Genomic DNA, 26,129 nt, shown 5'->3' on the forward strand with positions numbered 1-26,129 from the left:
CGAGCTCCGGGGCATTGTTTGGTATAAAGTAAGGAAGTCTAGCTCAGAGCTGGGGCTAATCCAGAATGTCTTCCATTAATGAATTTCCTTGAATTATGCCCTGTATTCCAAGTCTGTGTTTTTGTTTACCAAGTACTAAAGGAAATTGCTAATTCTCTTGCAGGGAAAATACTTTGAAATCCAGTTCAGTCCAGGTGGGGAACCAGATGGTGGCAAGATCTCCAACTTCCTTCTGGAAAAGTCCAGAGTGGTGATGAGGAACCCGGGAGAGAGGAGCTTTCACATATTCTACCAGGTTTTCCTTTACCGTTTTTCTTTCCCAGTCCTTTATTCCTTCTCCATATTGCAAAACAAAGCTGGCCAGGTGGTGGTGCACGCCTTTAATCCCAGCACTCGGGAGGCAGAGACAGGCAAATCTGTGTGAGTTTGAGGTCAATCTGGTCTACAGAGCAAATTCTAGGACAAGCTCCAAAGCTACATAGAGAAACCCTGTCTCGAAAAAAACAAGAAACAGGAAAAAACAAAACTGGGGAGGCCAGTGAGATGGCTCAGAGGATGAAGGCACCATGAGACCAAACATGATGACCTGAGTTCAATTCCTGGGCCCCACGTGGTGAAGAGGAGCCCTTGTTTGCCTTTGATCGCCAAGTGTACAGTAGCATGAGTAATAATACGATCAGATTTTTGCCTCTCGGCTCTCAGGTGGTCATCTAACAAGCCCAGAGAGATGCCCTGGGGTTTGTGCAAGTGTCTAAAAGGAGTATGGGATATCCCCGTCCTCAAGGAGTGTTGAATTCTATCTAATTAGGGTAACAAGGCAAATTTCCCCAAAATTAAATAATTAGGAAATTGTTAACAAACTTCAAAAAACAGAAGTGGGAGTGTTTGTTTGATGATTTCCCAAGTGGGAATTTGTGTGGGGAAAGCTGGAGCTATGGGAAGTCAGAGACTGTCCACTAAGGAAGGCGCACCCTAGGCAGAGAGGAGAGGAGGTGTTGTGCAAGGAAGTCGGGTGATGGGAACCAAGTGTCCAGGGGCGGATACCTCCAACAGGGTTACTATTGGATGAGAGTGTTTCAGCAGGCTTGGGATCCTCAGAGCAAGCTCAGCATGCCCCTACTGTTTCAGGCTTTGGCAATCATCCAGTTCAGTTGTTCAGTACCAGGCAAGCGCTCTTCCACAGAGCTGTATCCTCAACCCTTTTTTTTACTTCTTTCATTTTGAGACAGAGTTTCATTAAGTCACTAGGCTGGCCTTGAACTCACTTGGTAGGTTGGGCAGGCCTCAAACTTGTGATCCTCCTACCTTAGCCTCTCGAGTATCTGAGATCATAGGCATAGGCCTCTCGACCTTGCCAATCCAGCCATTTGGAAAAATGTTTTTGAGTCTATAGAAATATAAGCATGCCATGTTCAAAACTGTAATGTTCAAGTTAACCTAATGATTATTTTCATATTAGGAATCTGCAGTTTGGTTTCTCTTCTAGGATCTCTAGGTTAGAAAGAGATTAATTTATGAGAGAAGCTCACAGTCAATCTCTCAGTTATGCAGCCATCTCCAATGGCAACCAATTCTTTTAGTGCCTGTTTGCTGAAAAACTGCATAGCGAACATAGAGAGAAATAGGGTTTCTATCCAGGACCAGGGGAACCGTGTAGGAGAAGGGGCCTGGTGAGCTTAATGCTCGGGGTCAATTTTCTAAGTTCTGGGAGAAGGAAACGGCCAGGACCAAGAACAGCCTGTTGGATTGAGCCTTGAGAAAGAAGGCGGGAGATCAGTTTTCCAGAGCCGTAAGAGGAGAGTGTGGCTAAATTGTGGTGAGGAAGCAGACAGCATGGCTTGAGAAAGCTCAAGGAAAAGTGTTCAATGAAGGCAGAGAGCAGCCTATCCAGTCAGAGCTGGAGAAGTGGGCATTTGAAGATGCAAGGGAAAAGGGCACATGTGTCTGAGCAAGAAAACTGAACAAGAGGAGGGTATTTTTTTATGTGTCTGAGCGAGAAGACTGAACAGGAGGGAGGTGTTGTCTTCAAACAAGCAAGAATAGGGGAAAGGTTATAGGTGGTACACCAAGATTCTTCAGGGGCTGGGATGTGGCTCAGTTGGTAGAGTGCTTGCCTAGCATGCACAAAGCCCTGGGTTCGATCCCCAGCACCGCATAAACTGGGGACAGTGGTTGTCTTAGTCACTTTGCTGTTGCTGTGATACACACCACGACCAAGGCAGCTTATGGAAGAGAGTTTATTTGGGCTTACAGTTCAGAGGGTGGGAGGTCATGCTGGGACCAGCATGGCAACAGGCAGCAGGTGTGATGGCAGGAATAGGAAGCAAAGAACTCCCATCTTGAACCATAAGCATGAAGTAAACAAAGGAACTCAGTAGACCAGGAGGTTTCAAAATGCAGAGAAATAAATCAAGGCCATTCTAAAATACATGATGTGGGATGTCCTTCTGTATATGTGTTGCTTTTATTGGTTGATGAATAAAGCTGTTCTGGCCAATGGCTTATCATAATAAAGTCAGGCAGGAAATCCAAATAGAGATATAGAGATAGAGTAGGCAGAGTCAGGGAGACACCATGTAGCTGCCAAGGGAATAACATGCCGGCAGGGGTAAGCCACAGCCTAGTGGCAATACAGATTAATAGAAATGGGTTAATTTAAGATATAAGAGCTAGCTAGAAATATGCCTAAGCTATTGGCCAAACAGTGTTGTAATTAATTTAGTTTCTGTATGATTACTGGGGTCTGGATATCCAGGAAACGAACAAGAAGCCTTCATTTACAAATATACATCCCAGGGCAAGAAGTGTAGAAAAACTAAGTTGGCTATGGTCTACTTTGTATTCTACTTTTCCATGGGGCCACTAGTACAGCATACAGTTCTCTTATAGACATGAAGAGAACCTGAGTTCTCTCCGGCTTTATCCGAGTTAAGAACTGGAAGTTGGGCTGGGGAGATGACTGGGTACTTAAGAGTGATCTTTCGGAGGACCAGGTTCAGTTCCCAGAGCCTACCTGGTACTCATAGCCATCTCTGACTCAGTTCCAGGGGATCTGATGCCCTCTTCTGGCCTCCATTGGCACTGCATCCATACAGACAGCATCCATACACCATAAAACAACAAAAACTGCAGCTTGTAGACCAATCTGGGGCTTATACAACTGCAACCCCAAATGATATTTATAAACTGCCTCAGATTCTGCAGGCTAGAACCCCTGACCCCCGCCTGGGCTCAGGGACGGTAGTCCTGAAACCCCAAGGTGATTGTGGGTGTTTGTGGACCGTGTCCTGACACGTCCTGTGTACTCTTACGGCAGCTCATCGAGGGCGCCTCTGCAGAGCAGAAGCAAAGCCTTGGCATCACCAGCATGGACTACTATTACTACCTGAGCCTCTCAGGGTCCTACAAGGTCGATGACATTGACGACAAACGGGAGTTCCAGGAAACCCTGGTAAGTGCCGGTACCAGGCAGGGCAGTCTCCGCTCTCCTGCCTGAGTGTCAACTGAGGTAGAGGGCAGTAAAGGTCAATGAAGCAGACAGTATGACCTTGACACACACACACCCCGCAGTCACTGTGAGCACTTCTGAAAACCTGTGTTCAGCACCTTGGAGAGCCATGCACCCAATTGCCACAGGATGGTTTGCTGAGCAGTCAGTACTTGGAGAGCTGTTCCTTAGGAAGGCCACAAGCCACTTTGTGATCTTCATTGAAGATAAAAAATTTTAGGGCCTGGGGAAGAGTGCTTGCTGATCTTGCAGGGGATCCAAGTTCAGTTTCCAGCAGCCACATCTGGCAGCTCACAGCTGCCTAGAACTCCAGTTCCAGAGGATCTAATACATTCTTCTGTCATCTGTGGGTACCTGAACACTCACACAGACACACAAAGGTAAAAAAGGTAGTGGCACACGCCTTTAATCCCAGTACTCAGGAGGCAGAGGCAGGTGGATCTTGGTAAGCTCAAGACCAGCCGAGTCTACACAGTGAGTTTTAGGACAGCCAGAGCTACATAGTGAGACCCTGTTTTGAAAAACAAACAAATAAGCAAACAAAAAATTTAAAACACTTAGTTTTATTTGTTTCATCTTCTTGATCTTGTTTTTCTGTTTCCAATGACTTTTTTGTTACCTCTGAGTTTCGTGGTCGAAGGACAATATTGTAATGTGCTCTGGGATGCTCACATCAAACACATGTCACAGTCTGGGTCGTAGCACTAGAATTTCAAGGTTTTGTGACCCGCCTGAAACTGACCTGAATCTCTAGTCTAGCCCTTTCTGGAGGCAGGCCTGTTATCCTCTCATCCTTCGAGGACTGCAGGATGCTGTTCTTGAGTCAACAGCAAGCTCAGGCCTGTTTGTCTACTGAGAACTGAGGGGGGACCCAGGGTGAGCAGCGGAGAGTCAGTGGGAGGGGAGTTGTCTCAGAAGTGACAGGTCTCAACCCTGCCCAGCCACAGCCTTCAAGGAACAAGGGAAAAACAATGGGCGAAGTGCTCAACACTGTCCTTGTGAAAAGCTGTCTCAAGTTACAGAAATCCAAGACTTGGCTACTTTAATTTAATGGACTCAGAAACTTGGCTTTTAGTGGTCTGTAGTTCTGGAGATTTTAAAAGATGTTTTTGTTAATAAAATCTGTCTACCTCTCCACAAAGGGGAAGATGTCTTGGGGTGGTTGGATATGGGATAGTAGTACCCTTGGAGAGGGTTGGCAGCCAGAGCTCACTTGGGACAGGGCAGACCTGGAAGCTTATGCCCAGACTCTCTCTTCTTGGAGATCCTCTGGGGTCTAAGGTCTTCCTAGAGAGTGTATTGTATTTAAAGACAGACTTGCCCTTCCAGCAGGACTTCTGATAGCACATGAAGGCTAGGGAGATGGTGACTCGGTCAGCAAATTGCTTATCACAAATTGCTTGAGGTCCCGAGTTCAATTCCCAGAACCCATAAGGAAGAGGAGGAGGAAGAGGAGAAGGAGGAGGAGGAAGAGGAGGAGGAGGAGGAGGAGCAGTAACTGTAGCAGCAGCAGGGCTTGGCAACATGCACTGTAATCCCAGCCCTGGGGAGCAAAGCCAGGAGGGTTCCTGGGTCTTGTTGATTGTCTAGTCTAGCCAAATCAGTGAAGTTCAGGTTAATGGGATATCATGTCTCAAACAACTAAACGTGGAAGTGAAATGACAAAGGCACACCTAACATCAACCTCTCACCTCCACATACATGTGCTCCTACACACACATGAGCGTGTACACACTTGTGCACACACAGAGAGAAAGGTGCACAAGTACGCAGGTCACTGATCACATTGATGGAGAGTTCCCATCATTGCAGGCGAAGCTACACACTCACTGTACAAGTCGCTCCATGCCGTGTTTGTCGCCTGCTCACACAGTCAGCAGCCAGCCTGTCTGACTAACCCCTCTCTCTGTCTTCCAGCACGCCATGAATGTGATCGGGATCTTCTCAGAGGAGCAGACGCTGGTGTTGCAGATCGTGTCTGGAATTCTCCACTTGGGAAACATCAGCTTCAAAGAAGTGGGCAACTATGCCGCGGTGGAGAGTGAAGAATGTGCGTAGCTCTGCCCGGGCTGGGGAGGGAGGGGAGGGAGGGGTGACCTACCCCTTGGCTTGGCCTAGATTGCTAGTGAGGTGCATTGGTTAGAAATGAGAAGTTGTGTGTCCTCAGGAGAGACTAGATCTCTTTAATGCACCCGATCTCCCCTCCTCTCTCCTTCCCTCCCCTCCTCACCCTTGTGTTGTCTCATCTCTCTTCCTCTCTCTATCCCCCCATTTCCTCTTCCTCTCCTCTCTCCTTCCTCCTCTCCTGTGTGGTTTTCTCTCCCCTCTTCTCCCTCTTTCCTACTCTTCTCCCCCATTCCTCTTCTCTCTTTTACCTCCACATCTTATACCATAGATAATTTGAAAATTATTTCTATTCATTATTAACCTTGGAAAAGTCTGGCAGAGTTCAACCTTGAAGTAAACCTGGTATAATAATGAACATTTCATTTACTATTATTTTTTAGTTTGGGGGTATGCACACATGCCATGGCGTGTATGTAGAGGTCAGAGGACAGCATCTGGGAATCAGTTCTCTCCTTCTACCATGTGTGTCCTGGGAATGGAAATCAGGGCATCAGAACCCACTGAGCCGTTGCACTGGTCTAGTTTCAAAAATGAAGTCATGCTTTGATGATTGGAGTACTGGCTTAGTGTCTCAAATGAGCCACTTGGTGAAAACCCTTCCTGTTCCTGGCTTTACTGATGGACAGGTCCCTAGATGTCCTGGCAGGCAAGGGACAGGATGCTCATGGGTTTGTAGTTTGTCCCATGGATCTGACTTAGTTTAGATTTCTGGACAGAGAGAAATGAACTTTGACCATTGGGTTGACGTTCCTGGTGACCACGTCTGTCTGAGCCTTGAGACCCGAATGGTCATTTTTATTCTTTCAGAGGAAACTGGGGTCCTTCCTACAGTAAGTTCTACTGATCCCCTATGCCTGTGATCTACCACAAACCCTTTGACCTATGACCCCAGCCTCTCAGGCATCAGTGGTCCTCCAGGCCGTTCTCAGAACTCACATCCACCCCAGCCACCCAGGAAGGCATTTCTTCCCTTCTCAGCATTCTTTGGGGATAATTTTAGATGCTTGGTAATAAATAGTATCCCACTCACTGCTGACAGTGCAGTAGGGAGATTTCCATTCCAAATAAGGATCCTTTTTTATGTTTTCATTTTTTTTATCATAAAAGAGGGAAGTTCTGCTAACGTCTGATGTCGATGTCTATCTTTATCTGATAAAAACAAATATATTTAACAAGGGAGTGTCCAGGAAACAGGAAAAATGCCTAGTGTGCATGAAGCTTAGGAATATGACCTAATCACAATGGTGACTCTGCCTGTAGACACCCCGGACTTTACCGTTGATATGAAACCAATGCACCCAAGAGTACAGAAGGGTCATCGACACCTACCCACGTCAGTTTCACAGTTCTGCTGTGCTGGTGGCATCTATAGAAGGAGACTGGGATTCTCTGGCTCCCTGAAAAGTAAAATCCTTACTGCCTCTTTGTACTTGAGTATCAGTTTGACCCTGACCCAGCAAGCATGTCCCTGGTTCCTCCAACCAACAAGGTGTTCACTGTTCAGTGATGACATCCAGGGCTAGCAGCCTTCCCTGGCACATGTGGAAGACTGGTGAAACTGGTAACTGTTTGTGAAATTCCCTAAGGAGGGATGGTGGTACAGTGGAGGTCAGAGAAGGCTAAGCTAGGAGCCAGGTCGGTTTAAGAGAAGTACACAGCCCTAGCCACCACTCCTTCTTCTAGTTCTGGGTTCTTCAGTTGGCCATATAGTAACATGGTCAGCTGGGTACCTGTTTATGCCTTTGCCCATCTCTGCCTCCCTTATGGTGATCATCAGGGTTTCCAGAGACGGGAATTGCATAGTGACCATACATACATCTTTCTCCTGTTTTCAGACTGTGATGTGAACTTCTGTCACCGTGTTCCACGGGTGTTTGTCCAGGTAGCACTGTATCTGGGGGGTGATTCTGTATCCATTTCTCTTTTATAGCTGCACAGCATCGTATTCCTTGGATATACTCTGAGTTGTTTAACCACCATCTGTTGCTAAGTATTAAGATGGTGTCTGGGGCGTGTAGCTCAATTGGTACCTGACATTCATAAAACCTTGGGTTTGAGTCCCAACACCCATAAACACAGCTTGGTGGAGCTTCCCTGTGATTCTGGCATGCAGGAGATGAAAGCAGACAGAACAAACCTTGGTTCATTCCATCTTACTACTGTAAGGTTTATTCTTATAAATTTATTCCAGTATATCTTTGGAATAAATTTATCAAGGGAAGCTTTATAAAAGCTACCCATGCCTTTCATAATTAGAGACAGCAGCTCTCCTAGTGAAGGGCAGGGCTAAAATCCCTTGCAAACTGGCACAAATTAGCCATCTATTGGACCTTGGACTGGTGGAGGCATAGGATTTCCTGTATGTTGCTGAGAAGCCAGTCAAACCTTAACAGAGATGCTTGTGTGCTTTTCCATATCAAGAAAGTAAAACTGTGTACTTTGGATCAAATATTACCTGAGTGTGATTAAATATTAAATTAAGAACTTTATTGAAAAAAAAATACTATTTTAAAACCACTGAGGAGTTCAAGAACATATGACGGCTGCGGCCCCACCCACTGATAAATGGGTTCGAAACCCTCACCAAAGCCTAATAAACCATATTTACTTTATCTTGAGCCGGGCGGTGGTGGCGCACGCCTTTAATCCCAGCACTCGGGAGGCAGAGGCAGGCGGATCTCTGTGAGTTCGAGACCAGCCTGGTCTACAAGAGCTAGTTCCAGGACAGGCTCCAAAACCACAGAGAAACCCTGCCTCGAAAAACAAAACAAAAAACAAATAAACAAATACTTTATCTTGGTCTTCCTCATGGAGCCCAGGCTCCCTCAGTAGCCAAGGGTGACACTGAATTCTGATCTTCCTGTGTCTGCTTCCCAGATGGCCAGGTTACAGATGTGCATCCCTGTTAGAGAAAAGCTAGTCACGCCACACACTTAGAGATGAAGGGATGCTTTCTACTTAAGTGTCTGGCCAAGTGAGGCTAGCGGCCATAGCAGTCACTCCTGAACAGGAGATTTTACTGATGCATTAGGCTCGTGCATTCCACAAACGCTGTCATCCTTAAATTTCTTTCCGGATCAGCCCCGGTTACACTTCAACCGTTTAATCAGAGGCAGGAAACCATAAGGCTGGCCGCTTGGGCAGGTAGGAGATTTACACAGCAGAGGTATTGCATGCTGCCAGGGTTATTTTAAGTACACCAGTGTTGTTCTCTTTCGAGTGGTTGTTACCCAGGGTCATCTTGCGCACCTGGCAGAATTAAGCTTTTCCTCATAAGAGGACAGGAGACTTAGTGGCAGATCAAGACTTAATGATAATTGTCACCCTGTGCTGCCCCTCGTGAATGGTACATCTTTGGGGGTGGGAACAGGGCCCCTCTTGACTGGTTGAAAGCCTCCTTTGTCGTGGGAATGGAGCCTAATGGCTGGTCAGTCCTGGTGACTAAACATTTACACCCTACTATCCTAAGTGTCCCTATCTCTACCAGGCTGAATTAGTAGCCTACTTATCTCTGGGCATTTTGGAGGCAGTGCTCCTTTAGCTAAGTTTTGTTTGTGTGATTCAGTGTCCCCTAAGCAAATACATAAGGAAATTCTGTATAACATCAATTTTATTATTTTGAGTTTTTTCTACATTACTACCACGCCTGGCTTATGTGATGCTGGGAGTGGGACTAGGGACTTTGTGCCTGCTACGGCAAGCTCCCTACTGACTTACATGCCCAAACCTGCTACTTCCTTTAACCGTATGAAGAAGGAATTTCATTTCGCTACATCCTTTTGACTTTTCTTCTTCCTTGTAGTTCAAATTTAAGTAGGAAACCTAGGTTGACCCTCCCCTTACACGTTAAGTCTTCTCTCATCAACTTAAGGTGTTGAAATATTCTCCTAGCAGGGTCCTCCTGGTTCTGATGACTGAATAACTCCACAGGCCTTACGCCAACCTTTTACGATTAATCCTTGCTTCTTGCCTCTCCTTCTCGAGCCTCACTGCTGAAGTTCTTCTCCAACCTCGGGCCCCACTCACACACCCTCATGGAAATTCACAGCCTGGAGGAAGTCAGGCTAAGCAAAACTATAATTTCAGCACCAGGGCAGCCACAGAAGAAAATACGAGCCCATAAAACCTTGTGTTTGAAAAACATGGCATGGATTCTGTCCAAACCAAGTGTCGTACTTCCTCCCTCGTCTGCTGAGCTCTCTCTAAGCCTGTGGCTCTGGCTCTTGGCCACACTCCATGCCTTGTTTCTGAAGAGCCTGCAGCCTTTCAGATCCACCCTCTTCTGCAGAGCTACAAGACACGGAAGAATAGCACGTGGCCGGTCACTCCCTCCTGTCTGTTTTGTCTCAGAGGGTCTCATCTCAGCCTTGTTTGGTTTTCTTAGCTAAGACCGTAAAGATAACAGCATGAAGTATCTAACAGACAGCCCAATTCGTCCCCACTTTTGGCATGGTTACGGACTTGAGGAGAATCCCATGTTTACAAAACAGGCACATTGAACTGACTATTCATTGTATAAAGCTGTTTGCTCACTATGGAGTTCCCTGGCGGGAGAAGCCCTGGTGAATGTGCATTAACTTAATGAAATCTCAGTAAGCAGCCTGACCTGACCTTGAAGACCTCACACCTCTGTCTCCTGAGTGACTGGAATTACAAATGTGTGCTACCGTGCTCAGCTACTGTATCTGTATGCGCGATGTGCACATGCACATGTGGAGGCTGGAGGTCCACCTCAGGGGTTGTTCCTGAAGGTCCATCCATCTTCTCACTAGGACCTGGGACTCCCCAGTTAGGCCAGGCTGGCCAGTCAGAGAGCCTCAGCGCTGGGATTACAGAGGTGTACCACCACATCTAGCTTTTTATGTGGGTTCTGGGATTGAACTCAGGTTTTCACACTTGCTCAGCAAGAACTTTACCATCTCAAGTGTCCGTTTCCCCATCCCTTCTATAAACCATTGACAATAAGGCCCATGGCATCTAGTAAGTCATATCCTCCTCGATGCTTATGGGAATGGGTTATCCATCTCTGAAACTTGGTGAATACTTCCCTGATCTCTGCAACTACATGTCCAGTGTGATTCATGAATATCCGCTGACCTCACTCAGTACAAAGGAAGAATTAGCCTCTAAGAGAGAGATTTTTGATAAAATCAATACCTCAGGCTCTTTATGAGAGGAAGCTGAAATCCCTGTGTGAAATCCTCATATGGATGAGAAGTACATTGTTCTGGTATTGGCGTGTTTATTGACTGACTCTTTAGAAATTAATGCTGAGAAACATCCACCCATCAAATCCCAATGCCCTCTGTGCAATCTAAGGAGATCCGGCTTTATTGAAATCTTCCCACTCTTAAAAGGGTCCTTTAGGGATTTTGTTTTGTTGTTATATTTTGTTTGTTTATTTTTGAGATGGAATCTTACCATTTAGCCCAGATTGACCTTGAACTTGTAATCCTGCTGCCTAAGTATTGGGATAATTGGTATATACTACAATGGTGATGCTATCCATAAGATCTCAAAACATTCTTTATATCAGCAAAATTTTATACTGAGAGAGAGAGAGAAAATCCTATCCAAGTTCAAATTTTTTATTTGTATCTATTCAATGAGTAATGTGGCAACACGTAGATGAATAGAAATGAGTTAATTTAAGTTATAAGAGCTAGTAAGAAACAAGCCTAAGCTATTGGCCAAGGTTTCATATTTAATAATAAGTCCCCATGTTGTTTATTGTGGAGCCACCAGTCCCGATGGAAAAAAAAAAACATCTACAATCTATAAAGTCCTTCATTTGTCTTAGGAAATCTGAATACTCTTTCATGCCCAAGAATGGTGTCATTTATCCAGATTTGAACATTCCAACCAGAAAGCAAGGGAATCCCCTTGGTCCTGGTAATTTTTCTCTTGGCAAGTCTATGGTCTGAAGCAACTTGCCACACCCATGGAAGCTTTTATTTTTCTCTTCGAAGACCGCCAAATCCCCCAGTACATGTTGTGAGGTAGTACTGTGTATGGTGATACCAATCCATCCCTCTGTTCACATGCCACCCCAGAGGACTCTCCCTGTGATATGTCTATTGAAAGCCTTCTGGGTAGGGAAATGGCACAGCTGGTGAAGTACTTGCAATGCAAGTCCAGAGCCTACTTTCAATTCCCAGAACCCATCTACAGAAGCTGTGTTTAGGGACACGTCATCCCAGCACTGGAGAAACCATGGCAGGAGGATCCCTAGGTGTGTCTGGTGAGCTGCATGGCCAAATCAACGAGCTCCAGGCTCAGTTAGAGACCTGGTCTCAAAAAATAAGTCGGAGAGTGGCCAAGGAAGACATCTGTCATTGACCTCTGGTCTCTATGTGCTCTTGTGCACACCCACACAAGCACAGAAATACATACACACAGGCCTTCTGAGACCCCTCTGCCTCCTGCACCCCCAGCCCAGAACACCCTTCCCCAATGCATCGAAATCTATCCCAATTTTAACCGTAGCTTTCAGCTATAGCAGATACCTATCTACACAACACAGAGCATAGCCCAGCCATGCTTCTGCCCCCCCAGCTTGTTCCCCTTAGCACATACCATTCCCCTCTCCACATCTGTACAAATCCCACTTTTCCTTGCTCGCCTAGTTCAGATGAAGCCCCTTCCTTGATTACCCCAGAAAGCGTTAATAGCTTTCTGTCCTAAATTCTTCTAGAATTGTGTAGTCTGTTCCGATGCATTCTGCTTTCCCGGAGGGTTCTTTATTTGATAAAATTTCTAAATTGTCTTCAGGGCTTATCAGTTATTTACTGTCTTTTCCTCTTTATTATCTACTTTTTGCAGTCCCTCACAATGTAAGTGTTCGATCAGTAGGGGATTGATTGTTGGACTTATTGTGTCCATGATACAATAAGCTGTTACAAGTTCTCTGTAAATGAGTCCATGAAAACATTGCACCAAAGGAAGAAAACATTAATCAAAGCCAAAGAAATGTTTGTTGGTTGAGTTCCTGTTGATGTCTTTGCCTTAAGCACAGAGAAACGTCCATTTTCAGTATCTCCATGTGATCTCAGTGCGGTGGGGGGAGGAAGTGGATGGAGAGAGAGGATTGGCCTGCATCCTTTTTCGACCACTGAAAAAGTGATTGAAAGTCTCAGTAATCATAGGGATTGATTTACAGAATAAAACCACTGGGGAAAGGAAACAGATGTGCACGGAATTGATAATAAGTCTTCCCTGACAGAGCGGAAGTTTTAGAAGTTAACTTTGATACCCATTATCTGCTCACACATGCGCAAGGGCTTCCCTGTGCTTGGGAGATAATGGCTGCAGTTCTGAAAAACGATCATGTTTTCTATTCTGCAGTTTTGGCTTTTCCTGCGTATCTGCTAGGTATAAACCAAGACCGGTTAAAAGAGAAGCTAACGAGCCGGCAGATGGATAGTAAGTGGGGAGGAAAGTCGGAGTCCATCCACGTGACCCTCAACGTGGAGCAGGCCTGCTACACCAGGGATGCACTCGCCAAGGCCCTGCACGCACGAGTCTTTGACTTCCTGGTAGATGTAAGTAAGCATGGGTGGACATGGTCAAAGCTTCAGGTGTTAGATATAAGGAATGCATTGACTTGAGAGGTTCTTTATTTGATAAAATTTCTAAATTGTCTTCAGTGTCCTCACAACTGGCAGCTGGTTTTCCCCGAGTCAGTGACCTAAGACAGGGAGTGTGAGCAAAAGGCCATGAAGTGTTTTTTGTTTGTTTGTTTTTGTATTTTCGAGACAGGTTTTCAGGTTTTCTCTGTGTAACAGTCCTAGCTGTGCTGGAACTCACTTTCTAGACCAGGCTGGTCTTGAACTAAGATCCTCCTGTCTCTGCCTCCCAAGTGCTGGGATTAAAGGCATGCACCACCACTGCCCACCTGAATTTTTTATGTCTTTTTTTTTTTTTTTTTTTTTTTTTGGTTTTTCGAGACAGGGTTTCTCTGTAGCTTTGGAGCCTGTCCTGGAACTAGCTCTTGTAGACCAGGCTGGCCTCGAACTCACAGAGATCTGCCTGCCTCTGCCTCCCGAGTGCTGGGATTAAAGGCGTGCACCACCACCGCCCGGCAATTTTTTATGTCTTGATGTTAGACTTAATTATTATCACTTTGACACAGTCTGTTCTGAGCAAGCCACCAAGAGTAGTCCACCTGGGATAGAAATTGAGCTGTACCTTTCAAGGGGTAAATATCATAGGTTTTGGCTATCTATCTATTGAGAGAGGTTTTTTGTTTGATTGGTTTTGTTTTGTTTTGAGATGATATCTTTATTGTTTGTTTGGGTTTGTTTTTGTTTTTCAAGGCAGGTTTTCTCTGTGTAGCCCTAACTGTCCTCGCTTTATAGAGCAGGGTGGGCTTGAACTCACAGAGATTCACCTGCCTCTGCCTCCTAAATGCTGAGATTAAAGTCATGTGCCACCACAGCCAGAGTTGAGATAATGTCTTATGTAGTTCAAGCTAACTACAAACTGAATATATATAGCTGAAGATGATGTTTAATTTTTGATCTGTCTGCCTCTAGCTCCTGAGTGTTGATATAGGAATGTATTATTGTTTATGGTACATTAAAACAATACCTAGTTTATGCAATACTGGGGATCATGAACCTAGCCTTCATACATGCTAGGCAAGCACTCTTCCAACTGGGTTACAACCCCAGCTTGACTTTAGATATACTTTTAAATTAACCCTGATACTTTTGAACACAGCATACTGCCTAGTCATATTCACATAGTATATATGTGAATATACGTATGTTTTGGGGGGTGTTGTTGTTTTTGTTTTTCAAGACAGGGTTTCTCTGTGTATCTTTGGCTGTCCTGGAACTCTGTAGCCCAGGCTGGCCTCAAACTTGAAGATTCACTTGCCTCTGCCTCCTGAATGCTAGGATTAAAAGCATGCACCACCACCACCCAGTTACTTATGATTTTTCTTAACTTATTTTTAGTTAACTCTGTGTGTGTGTGTGTGCGTGTGTGTGTGTGTGTGTGCATGCACGCAATCAAAAGATCAGGAGATAGCTTGCCAGAGTCGAGTATTTCCTTCCCCTGTGTGGGTCACAAGGACTGAACTCGGGTCATTGGGCTTGGCAACAAGCACCTTTGCCCGCTGAGCCATCTTTCTGGCCCTGCCTCTGGTATAGGCATATGATTGTATAACCATATTCTGTAGTGGAAAACTAACAGTGTAAATCTGGGTTAACCAGTGATACCTTTAATGTCAGAATAAGATACAGTCTTAGCCGGGCGATGGTGGTGCACGCCTTTAATCCCAGTACTCGGGAGGCAGAGGCAGGCGGATCTCTGTGAGTTCGAGACCAGCCTGGTCTACAGAGCTAGTTCCAGGACATGCTCCAAAGCCACAGAAAAACCCTGTCTCGAAAAACCAAAAAAAAAAAAAAAAAAAAAAAAATACAGTCTATACTCTGTTCCAAATACTACTTACGTATTTCTAGGGGAAAAGATATCATTTAATTTCTCCAACAATACCGAAGCTTAGATATTATGTTGGTTTTCTAGATACATGGAACAAGGAACAGAGAAGTTCAGAAACTGGCTGGAGCGCTCTCAGTTCCTGTGTGACTGTCCTAGGGGCCCTAGATTCCTGGCTGCTCTGCGTTTTTACTTGGCTGTGTTCAAACAGGAAACCCAAGGCAGATCCTATCTAGAACAGCAGCCACTGGGTCCCAGGCATCTGTGTCCAGTCCAGCCACACCACCCACAGAGCTCAGGCAGGGTGGGAGAGCTGGATAGATCAGAGCCCTGCTCCCCACACTGTTTGTGATTATTTGGGGGGTTCGATTCTGTGGAAGCACTGGGTCAGGTGTTATTCAGACCCCTCGTTTACTGAGAAGGGGCCTCAGGTGGGAACGCTGGTAGATGAACAAAGCAAGGGAAGGGGCAAGAGAATGTAAAAGGGGCCTACGACCTGCAACTTTGTCTCAGTTCAGGGTATGTGGCAATGTGGTGATTGCCATGTTATTGACATTAATTTGACTTGATATTAACTAGGCTATGCTGTATGTATGTATGCATGTGTATATGTATGCATGTATGCATGTGTGTGCATATGTGTATGTATGTATGCATGTGTGTATGTATGCATGTGTGTGCATGTGTATGCTGTATGTCTTTACTCACTAGCTCATAAGAGGCTGCCAATTTTTTCTTTTTTGACCAGGAAACACTCCGTGTACACCAAAACACAGTATTCACCCACTCCAGGAATTTTTTTTAATGTTCCTGCCTCCTCTCCCCCACCCCCACCGCATACTGCACCTGCCCCATTGGTTTTGAGTCTCATTCATTGGTTGGATCATGTGACCTCTTCTCTCAGTGACCTAGAGCACAGACTCAGGCACTGTGTGACTTTCGTTTAAACCTAGGCCTTGCTTCTTGTCCAGGATGGTTTTAGGCATCCATCTGGAAAGTGGAGACATGATGGTCTGACTGCCACTGTGAGAGCCATGATGAGCTGGTCGGGCATTCTAGACGAAACATCCAGTGAGAGACTGTCTCAAAAACTAAGGTGCAGGGGCTGAGGAGAGGGCTCAGTGGGTAAGAGCACTTGCTGTGAAAGCAAGAAGAGTTGAGTTCAAATCCCCAGCCACCATGAAAGTCAGGCCTGGCTACTCATGGCTGTAATCCCAGTGTTGGGAAACAGAGACAGGCAAATCCCAGGAGCTCACTGACCAGCCTTTGTAGCTGAAACATTAAGCTGCAGGCTCATTGAGAGACCTGCTCTGCGAAAATTAAAGCCACAACAATAGAAGAGGGCACCTGGTGTTGTCTTCTGGTTTTCACCTTGGCATACACACTCACATACACACTACACACACACTCCCAGATAGCAACAACAACAATAATGGAGAGAGCAATTGAAGAAGACACCTGACAAATGGCTGGCCTCCACATGCCCATACACACGTGTGCGCACACACACATAAATGTGCACGCACATACACTAATAATCGATGTTATCTGTAGATCGTTCACCTTCTGCCTATGCTCCTGGAAAGTGGGACCACCTTATCTTCAGCATCAGTGAAGCGTTGTATTCTGTTAGGGTTAAGGGCTGCTGAGCTGAGGACATCTGACTGGCAGTTGCAAGTTTTGCAGGAGTGGAACCTCGTTCAGGGCAGGATCTTACCAGGTCTCCGGACTTCTTAAGGAGTACTAGCTCTGCCATGGCTGTATAAACACAGCCTGCCCCCACTACACTTGTTTTGAAAGCATAAACTCCTCTTCAAGCTGTCTTGTCTCTAGTGTGGGCTGCTGGGCAGTACCCCTGCTCCGCCCCATGTCTGTCCAGTCTGGATGAAAGGAGTCATTTGTGCTGTGTTTGTTTTCTGCTAGTCCATCAATAAAGCCATGGAGAAGGACCATGAGGAATACAACATCGGCGTCCTAGACATCTACGGCTTTGAAATATTTCAGGTAAGGAAGGCTGGGGAGATGGCTGAGTGGCGGTGAGTATTGCCGTGCAGGCATGAAGACCTCAGTTCAAAGTCTCAGCACTCAGGCAAAAATAGCTGCAAATCCCTGTAATCTTGAACCAGCCCAGCTCTAGGTTTTGAGACTGTCGTAAGGGAATAAGACGGGGAGCCATCACTCCAAATCTGCTCTGTATTAACAGTGAGGGTTCCTGCACACACTCATGAACATACATACACACCAGAAAAAGAAAAGAAAGGAGGGAGGTGAGAAAGCAAGAAAAATAAATGGGGGTGGGGGGCAGGGAGCTGACGTGATGGCTCAGTGGTTAGAAGCCCTTGCTGCTCCCTTGCTGCTCTTCAAGAGGACCTGGGTTCAGTTTCTTACACCCACATGAGACAGCTCACAACCACTGTGAGTGCAGCTCCAGGGGATCTGATGCCCTCTCCCGGGCCTCCATGGGCATGCACACGTCTCTCTCTCTCTCTCTCTCTCTCTCTCTCTCTCTCTCTCTCTCTCACACACACACACATACACATTCATGCACATAAATAAAAGTAATAAGTAGGAAGGGAGAGAGGGAGGGAGGGAGGGAGGGAGGGAGGGAGGGAGGGAGGGAGGGAGGGAGGGAGGGAGGGAGGGAGGAAGGGAGGGAGGAAGTTGACTCTTGGTAAGGCCAGTTTGAATCATCAGAGCTTAGAAGGAGGTGATGTTTCCCCTGGCCAACAAGAATAATTCTAGGCAGTGAAGAAGCCGGCTCCAGCTCATCTTTGCCTGTGTGAGTTCTTCATGTACCTTAACCAAATTAGTTTCTCCTAAATATAAACCACACTTCCTCTATTGACGCAGCAGAGTTCCTGAGGCTGCCCTTCACAGAGACATTCTAGTGCGTCGCTGAGAAATGACTTTTTAAATGATTGTGTGAAATGATTGCAGGAAAAGACTTTCTTTTCTTTTTCTTTTCCCCCAGAAAAATGGCTTTGAACAGTTCTGCATCAATTTCGTTAACGAGAAATTACAGCAGATTTTTATTGAGCTGACGTTAAAGGCAGAACAGGTAAGTGGTCCCTCTTCTCATCCTCGCCTCTGTCTTCTTTGCTTTGAAGATACGGATCTCTCTTTTGATGACCGATCTGGGTATCTGTCTTGTATTAGGAAATGTACCTACTAAAGTCAGCAGTAAAGCCTTAGCCTTCTTGGGATTTCAGTCTTTGAAATGCAAATACCATCTGCTGCCTGTACTTTCTCTGTCAGCAGTGAAGTCAGGCGCTGGACTGATGGTGGGCTGCTTTTCCTACTCTCGGTCCCACTGACCAAGGTGAAGTGGGAACCCCTGCGCTGACCTTCCTTGTCTGGGTAACATGTCGCTTTCCCAGATGTACAGCACTCCTCAGACTTCCCCTTAAACTATACGTATTTTTAACAATGCCTGCATTTGCATTCTTTCTCTTTAACTTTGCCTTGTATACACGCTGTTCTAAAAGTGCAATGTAGGCTCTCCGAAACTCTGGGTGCCATGTTGTTTTAGAGTTCCAGAGTCACTGTCATAAATCAAAACAGGGAGTTTAGGGAGCAGACGTTTCTTCTCTTACAGTTAGGTACCAAGAGTCTAAAATCCAGCCTTGCAGCCCCTCCAAAGGCTAGAGGGGACACCTGAAAAATCCTAGGATTCTTTCTCTGCTGCATGCTGGTGGGTCTTGGCCTTCTGTGCCTGTGGTGGTCTGACTCTACTCTCTGCCTCACCCTCTGTTGCTGCATGCCCTCTCTCTCCTTTCTCTCATTAACACACAAATCTGGGTTTAGGCTCATCCTGTGTCCAGAATGATATAGTCATGAGGTCCTTTACCAGTTATTTTCTACAAAACCTTTTTCTAAACCTTGACTCCTGTGGTTCTGGATACACATACAGTCTGGGAAGAAACTACACATACCCAAAGCTGTTTCGGAACCACATACTGGACTGTTAGCTGTCCACCACTGAAGAATGGCAGAGTAAAGCAGCCAAAGGAGAGGGTGATAACAACGAAGACGGAAAAAAGTAGGCAGGGTCTGGCTTATATAGGTACTTTATGATGCTTGATAAATTCAAGACCAACCTGCCTACAAGAGAAGTTTGGGATTGAGAAACTCAGAAGATAACGTTAACTGTAGAGAGGAGATCCGGTACATAGTCTGTCAAATCTAACATTCAGGATTTGTTTAAAATAATTAGCAGTTAGCTAAGACTCACCCAGAATGATGCCTAGCTTTGTGTCCTCTTTTACATCTTTATATTGTGTGTATGGGTGTTTTGCCTGCGTGTGTGTCTGTGTACCACGTGCATTCCTGGTGACTATGGAGGCCGGAAGAGGGCATCAGATCTTCAAGAACTAAAGTTACAGGTGTTTTGTGTGCTTAGAATTGAACCTGGATCCTCTGCAAGAGTAACCAGTGTTCTTAACCTCTGAGCCATCTCTCCAGATCCCTGGTTTTGTATCTTGAAGAGTTGGACAAGGGTGAGGTTGTTACTGAAGGACAGAATTAGAAGGGTCGGGACTGTGGTATGTGTAGTAGGTGTGAAAGGCTCTCTCTGCATCTACCTGGGGAGTCCCTCATGGAGATCAGCTGAAGCTCCTGATAGAAAGAGGGCAGAATAAACCAGACAGATGGAAGTGGAGTCCCCAAACTGCCTGTCACATACAATGTTCTAGAAAGAAGGAAGATCTGGCCCTACATTTTTTTTTGTTGTGATAAAACACCATAGCCAAGACAACTTACAAAAGAAAACATTTCCTTGTTCTTCTCTTCCCAGAGGTTTTGAGTTCATGACGTTAGAGTGAAGGAGGGTGCTGTGAGCAACTGAGAGTTCACATCTCACACCACGCAGAAGGTGGAGAGCACACGGGGATTCCAGGCATCTTTTGGAACCTCAAAGCCCACCCCTAGTGACACACCTCTTCCATCAAGGCCACACCTCCTAATCCTTCACAAACAGTTCCACCAACTGGAGACCACATATTCAAGTACATGAGTCTATGAGGGCCATTCTCATTCAAACCACTATGGGGATTCAGGAGGGTCAGAGTTCAAGGTCATCCTTGGATATATAATGGGTTCAAGACCAACCTAGGACACATGAGACACTGTCTCTCAAACAACAACAAACAAACAAATAGTTGTATAGTATCAATTTTTATGGCTCAGGAGGAACATAAAAACCATTAAACGACATGTTTCTTTTCTATCACCTCTTGGTGATGGGAAAGTTTTAATGTGTGTGAGAGGGACCCAGGTTCTTTTCAAGGTGGCTTATACAAGCTTCTAATTTCTGTCATCCAGGAAGAATACGTTCAGGAGGGAATAAGGTGGACGCCCATTGAATACTTCAATAATAAAATCGTCTGTGACCTCATAGAGAGCAAAGTCGTAAGTACTAGTCCATGGTCCCCTTCACTGACCTACCCTTCAATGAGTTTTCATTCTCCATGCCCGGTGTCCATTGCTTTTCAGCTGACAAGGAAACCACCCTTGAGCAGAATCTTAACAGTAGCATTAGTAATGTGCAAATGTGTGTTGTGAAAATAAGATAATGGGCTTTCATTATGACAGTAAGTAAGATCGAGCACAAAATGCCAAGTTGCACATGGAAGTTGTTCCTGAATTCTGGAAGATAGCTCTTCATTGTATGACATAGTAAATGAGGAGCCATAAAAAGGATCACACCTTCCAGCCCCATCATGCAACCACATACACAGGAACATGTATACACACATACACACACAAAAATAAAATAATAAAGCCCTGTAGGGAGCTAGCTATCTTCCTGGAAATGAGTTTCCTCCATCTTTAGATCTGAATGATAAAACCTCCTTTGGGAATGTGTTAAGCGCATTCTTTCTGGAAGGAAGCGCTGATGATCAAGATGACATCTGGGTCTTGGGAGCAGTCTCCTGGCTTAAGAAGTGACCCCATAGGTATTGTGCCTTTGGAGAAGTCAGTGACCTGGGCCTTGCCTTCTCGGTCTCTCCAGAACCCTCCTGGAATCATGAGCATCCTGGATGATGTGTGTGCCACCATGCATGCTGTGGGTGAGGGTGCCGACCAGACACTGCTCCAGAAGCTCCAGATGCAGATCGGGAGCCATGAGCACTTCAACAGCTGGAACCAAGGCTTCATCATTCACCACTATGCCGGGAAGGTAAGACCCAAGACCACTGATCAGTGGGCCAGGATCTGTCCATTTTACAGGCTCCCCAGTTTGAGCCTTTAGGGGTGGGACTTGTTTTCCTGTGAACCAATAGAGATTCATGCTATTTATTCACCCAACAAATAGGACCTTTAAAGAATTTGAAGAGTTAAAGCACTGCCTACAGGGCTGCTTCTTTTAAAAGCACAGATCTGCTGTATACCGCAGCTGCTGAAGCAATAAACTTTTGTCCTGACAGTTGCAACCACAAACTTGCCTTCCTCTGCTTTCCCATGGGCACTGGGACTGACTTTAATGTTTTTCCTCACAAAGTGAGTAACTAGATACCTACAAGGTACACAACCATGTAGGGTCCTAATAGAATTTGGGGTCATGGCTGTTGGATGCTTCCTGATCCTATGGAACTCCATGGATAAAATCTTTCCTCCCAGCTAGTCTCTTGTTAATCATGGTCCCTGAGCATTGAGTTCAGGGCAGATGGGCACAGCTCTGATGCTGCTTCTAAAAGCAATTACCAAGTTTAGTTGGCATACTTGATGAGTGAGCACGAGGCTCCCTTTTTCTTCTCTTGGTCAGAACTTGGAAAAAATAACTTTGTATATTGCTCCGATATGCTTAGGGGTTCACACACAGATCATCTGGGGGACCAGATCTTCATCACCCACCTTTAGGTCGTGGTCATCTAAGCCAGCGGATAGCCTTTAGGTAACGACAGCACGAAGTGTGGTCCGCGGAGGCTACAGTTAGAAACGTCTGCCTTCCAACGAGGAGAGCCATACCCATTTAAGGATATGTTTAGCCAAAGACATGTGTAGGATAGAATTTGACTTCTTCCCATTCTTGGCCAGGTTTCCTATGACATGGACGGCTTCTGTGAAAGGAATCGGGACGTGCTTTTCATGGACCTGATTGAACTCATGCAGAGCAGTGAGCTGTAAGTGTCCTCTGTCGGCTTCACAGGCACGCGGTACATTTTGGTTTCGTTGTTTTTGCTGTTCTTGTTTTGATTTCATGTATGTGGGCGTTTTGCCTGCTTGTGTGTCTGTGTACCATGTGTGTGCCTGTTACGCACAGAGGACAGAAGAGGGCCTCGGATCCCCTGGAACTGGAGTTCCACAGATCGTGTGTGGGCCTCCATGTGGGTGCTGGGAACTGAACCCACGTCCTCCAGAAGAGCAGCCAGCACTCTCAACCTCCCCGTCCCATGCCATTACAAAGCAGTGATGGTATTGTTTCAGTGTGCAAACCAGAGTGGGATTGGAGTGCTAACACCTGGCTCCTTTAGACTGGTTGAGTCTGGTTTATAATTTGACTGTTTTCTTAAAAGGGCTTCTCTCCTTCCAGTCTTCATCTCTCCCTTCTGTCCTGATATATCCTCCCCTCAAGTGCCATCTGTATGTTTGTCTCCATCATCTTCACACTGTTAGGAGGGAGAGGCGGCCATACTGACACCAGCCTGGAAGAGCTATTTCTGACCAGCAAGAGTACAAGAATCTACTTCTATGACGCTTTGCCCTCGGCACATAGCCAAATGATTTTCCATGGCCACTCCATTTTTTAAGGTGGCTAATGAGCCTGAATTGCTGGAGCAATTGGAGACCGAGAAGTCTAGGAGGAACTTGCCCCTGCTCTCCAGGGAGGGATCCCTGTAGCTCTGTTTTTGATTTCTATTGTAACGTAAAGGGAAATGCACAGAGTGTCCTGCAGATGTAGGAAAAGGATGTCCTCACATTCCTTGCCACAGGACCATACTTAGGTGGCACCACTCTTGATCTCCAGCTGGAACAACACATCTACAAAAGAAACAGTGGTGGTGTCTCCATCAAGAGCCTGAAGAGGGCCTGGAAGAAGGTGCTGCTGGCAGCCCAAGCCTTTGTTGCTATTGAGAACACCGCTGAGGTCAGCATCATCTCCAGGGACAATGGCCAATGAGCTGTACTGACATTTGGCTGCCCCTGGAGCCACTCCAGTTGCTGGCTGCTTCATGCCTGGAACATTCACAAACCAGATCCACGCAGCCCTCAGGGAGCTGTGGCTGCTGCTGGTGGCTGGCCACAGGATTGATTTTCAGCCCCTCACAGAGACATCTTATGTCTACCAGTCTACCATGGCTGTGTATAGCACAGATTCTGTTCTGTGCTACGGGGACATTTCCCCCTGTGCCACAACAGGGTGCTCACCCAGTGGGTCTGATGTCGACGCTGACCTGGGAAGGTCTGAGTGTCTGTGATACCATCTCCTATGAGTGCCCGCCCACTGGGGGTCGTGCTTCTGTAGAGACCCTGACAAGATGGAGAAGGTGCTTGCTGAAAAGGGTGAGACCAAGGAGGAATTGCAGGGTGAACGGACTTTGCAAACTGCTGAGTCACTGGTCTGAGGGTGTGTAGGTAACCACTGTAGCTGTCCATCAGTTTCCTATGGACCACTGAGGACTGGTCTGTAGCTGCCATTGCTACACTTAATGCCATTGTAGCGACCACTTAATGGGTTGGAACTGGTGGCCACAAGTCAGTCTGCAAGATACTTTAGCCAAATGAAAAGGTGGACGGAAATAATGTTTCAAAAAAAAAAAAGAAAGAAAGAAAAGAAAACCAACCCTAGGAGGAGCCTCTACTGTGGGGTGGATGCAAGCATTCTTTTTATTATTCATTTGGTGGTGTCTCCCAGGCTGACTTTGAAATCCTGATCTTCCTGCCTTCACCTCCAGAGTGCTGGGATTATGCACTCCAGCATGTGATGGCTGGGTTGACTCCGGGACTTCCTGCATGTTAGGCACACAGTCGACTGACTGCACTGCATCCCCAGCCAGGATAACTACTTTTAAGCAACAGCAACATTTGCAGCAGCTTTCTGATAACTGCAATGAAAGCAAAACAGGACTTCTTTTCCGAGCCCCAGTGAGGAACTATTCTTGCTTCATTTAAATGTCTCCCCCAAAGTCCCAATATCCTCCCCCACACTGGTGCTCATCCACCATCCCCCTCATGCTGGTGTTCTGTTAACATCCTCCCCCATGCTGGTGCTCCGCCACCATCCTCCCCCACGCTGGTGCTCCTCCACCATCCTCCCCCACGCTGGTGCTCCTCCACCATCCTCCCCCACACTGGTGCTCCTCCACCATCCTCCCCCACACTGGTGCTCCTCCACCATCCTCCCCCACGCTGGTGCTCCTCCACCATCCTCCCCCACACTGGTGCTCCTCCACCATCCTCCCCCACGCTGGTGCTCCTCCACCATCCTCCCCCACGCTGGTGCTCCTCCACCATCCTCCCCCACGCTGGTGCTCCTCCACCATCCTCCCCCACACTGGTGCTCCTCCACCATCCTTTGCCAGAGCTTCTTCACACTCACTCTTGAGATGTCACATTTCTTTTCATTCAAAATGCGTAACCTCGATGTGCTGTCCTCTAAGAAGGTTATGGAGGCTGCGAGTCCTTGCTTGTGGGTTTTGTGGCAGCCAGGTGAAAGCCTCTTACTTTCAGAGGTGGTTTTTAATTATTAAAACTCCTGTCAAGTTCAAGAGCGATTGATGGGCCCACATAAACTCCTGTCATCTAGATGCAGCATATATTTTTGTAATGTGATTGCTGTAAAAGTTCATGGTGGTTATGTCTGGCCAGGTCAGCAGTAGACGGCTGGGAAACTTCCCGGAAATTTCTAAAGACCAAAAGGTTACTCAAGGGGCAATGGATTTGGGTTGGCAAATCCAACTGTCAATTTATGTGGGCCACTTCATTCACTGAGCCAGTTAGGAGACATTTATTGAGCTATGGTTCAGACACCAGGCACATCAAAGTAACCAGACATGTTTCTGCCCTGTGCGCCTGTTGAGTATTCGGTTAGAGTTATCAAGGGAATTTATATTCGGCAGACAAAGGCTTGGTGACTTGTGACTGCAGCACGTGAAACTGCTCCTCCTCAAAGGCCATTTGTCACGGGAGTGGGACCAGTGTTGCTAGCTGGCCTCTGCTCAATAGGCCTGGGATATGGCTTGCTTGGTACAGTGTTTGCTTAGCATACACAACCCCCTGGGCTTGTTCCCTAGCCCCTCATAAAACCTGGCGTAGGGGCAAAGGACTGTAATCCCAGTGTTAGCAGACTTTTCTTTGGACCACCAGCTCCCAAATAATGACTTGTTAGTAATTATGAAAGCTTGGCTTTAGCTTAGGCTTGACCCACTAGCTCTTATAACTGAAATTAACCCAATTTTTATTAATCTACATTCTACCACGTGGCTTTTACCTCTCTCCGATTCTGTGTGTCTCACTCGTTCTGCGTCTCCATGGTATCTCCTGCGCGCCTCCATCATCCTCTTCCTCTCTCTGTCCAGAAGTACCATCTATCTCTCCTGCTTAGCTATTGACTGCTCAGCTTTTTATTACACCCATCACAGCAACACCTCTTCACAGTGTACAAAAATCCTACAATTCACTTGGGAAACAGAAACAGGAGGACCAGGAAGTCGAGGTCATCCTGGGCTACATGGGACTTCAAGATCAGCCTAGACTACATAAAACCATACCTCAAAAATAGACAAACAGGAGCTGGAGAGATGGTTCAGTGGTTAAGAACACTAGCTAATCTTCCAGAGGTCCTGAGTTCAAACTCCAGCACCCACACGATGGTTCACATCCATCTATAGTGGGATATAATGCTCTCTTCTGGCAAAAAGGTGTGCATGCAGATAGAGCACAATATACATAAATAAAAAAAGGAAATATGTTTTTTAAAAAAGCAGACAAGCAAACGAAGATCCTAAGATGTGTAAGACACTCTCCCTTAAGCCCCATCAAAGAATTAGCCAGGAGTGACACTCGACCGTGATCAGATTCAGAAATGGGTTCTCGCAAGCAGAGCGGCATG

At 46.2% G+C, this 26,129-nt stretch overlaps 1 protein-coding gene and 1 non-coding gene across 2 annotated transcripts in view; both read left to right on the forward strand.

Annotated features, from left to right (window-relative positions):
* Positions 1–26,129, forward strand: part of Myo1e (myosin IE) — a 191,620-nt gene that overhangs the window by 118,592 nt on the left and 46,899 nt on the right. Inside the window, exons 7-15 of the mRNA XM_057768253.1 lie at positions 164–295; positions 3,317–3,451; positions 5,426–5,558; positions 12,980–13,176; positions 17,003–17,083; positions 18,051–18,137; positions 20,399–20,485; positions 21,090–21,257; positions 22,115–22,200. Coding sequence (XP_057624236.1) covers positions 164–295; positions 3,317–3,451; positions 5,426–5,558; positions 12,980–13,176; positions 17,003–17,083; positions 18,051–18,137; positions 20,399–20,485; positions 21,090–21,257; positions 22,115–22,200 — 1,106 coding nt within the window. The remainder of the gene's footprint in view (positions 1–163; positions 296–3,316; positions 3,452–5,425; positions 5,559–12,979; positions 13,177–17,002; positions 17,084–18,050; positions 18,138–20,398; positions 20,486–21,089; positions 21,258–22,114; positions 22,201–26,129) is intronic.
* Trnaa-agc (transfer RNA alanine (anticodon AGC)) lies at positions 2,084–2,156 on the forward strand. Its single transcript has one exon. It is a non-coding gene; the product is annotated as a tRNA-Ala (tRNA).

The sequence above is a fragment of the Chionomys nivalis genome, chromosome 4, assembly GCF_950005125.1.
Source record: "Chionomys nivalis chromosome 4, mChiNiv1.1, whole genome shotgun sequence".
Taxonomy (NCBI): domain Eukaryota; kingdom Metazoa; phylum Chordata; class Mammalia; order Rodentia; family Cricetidae; genus Chionomys; species Chionomys nivalis.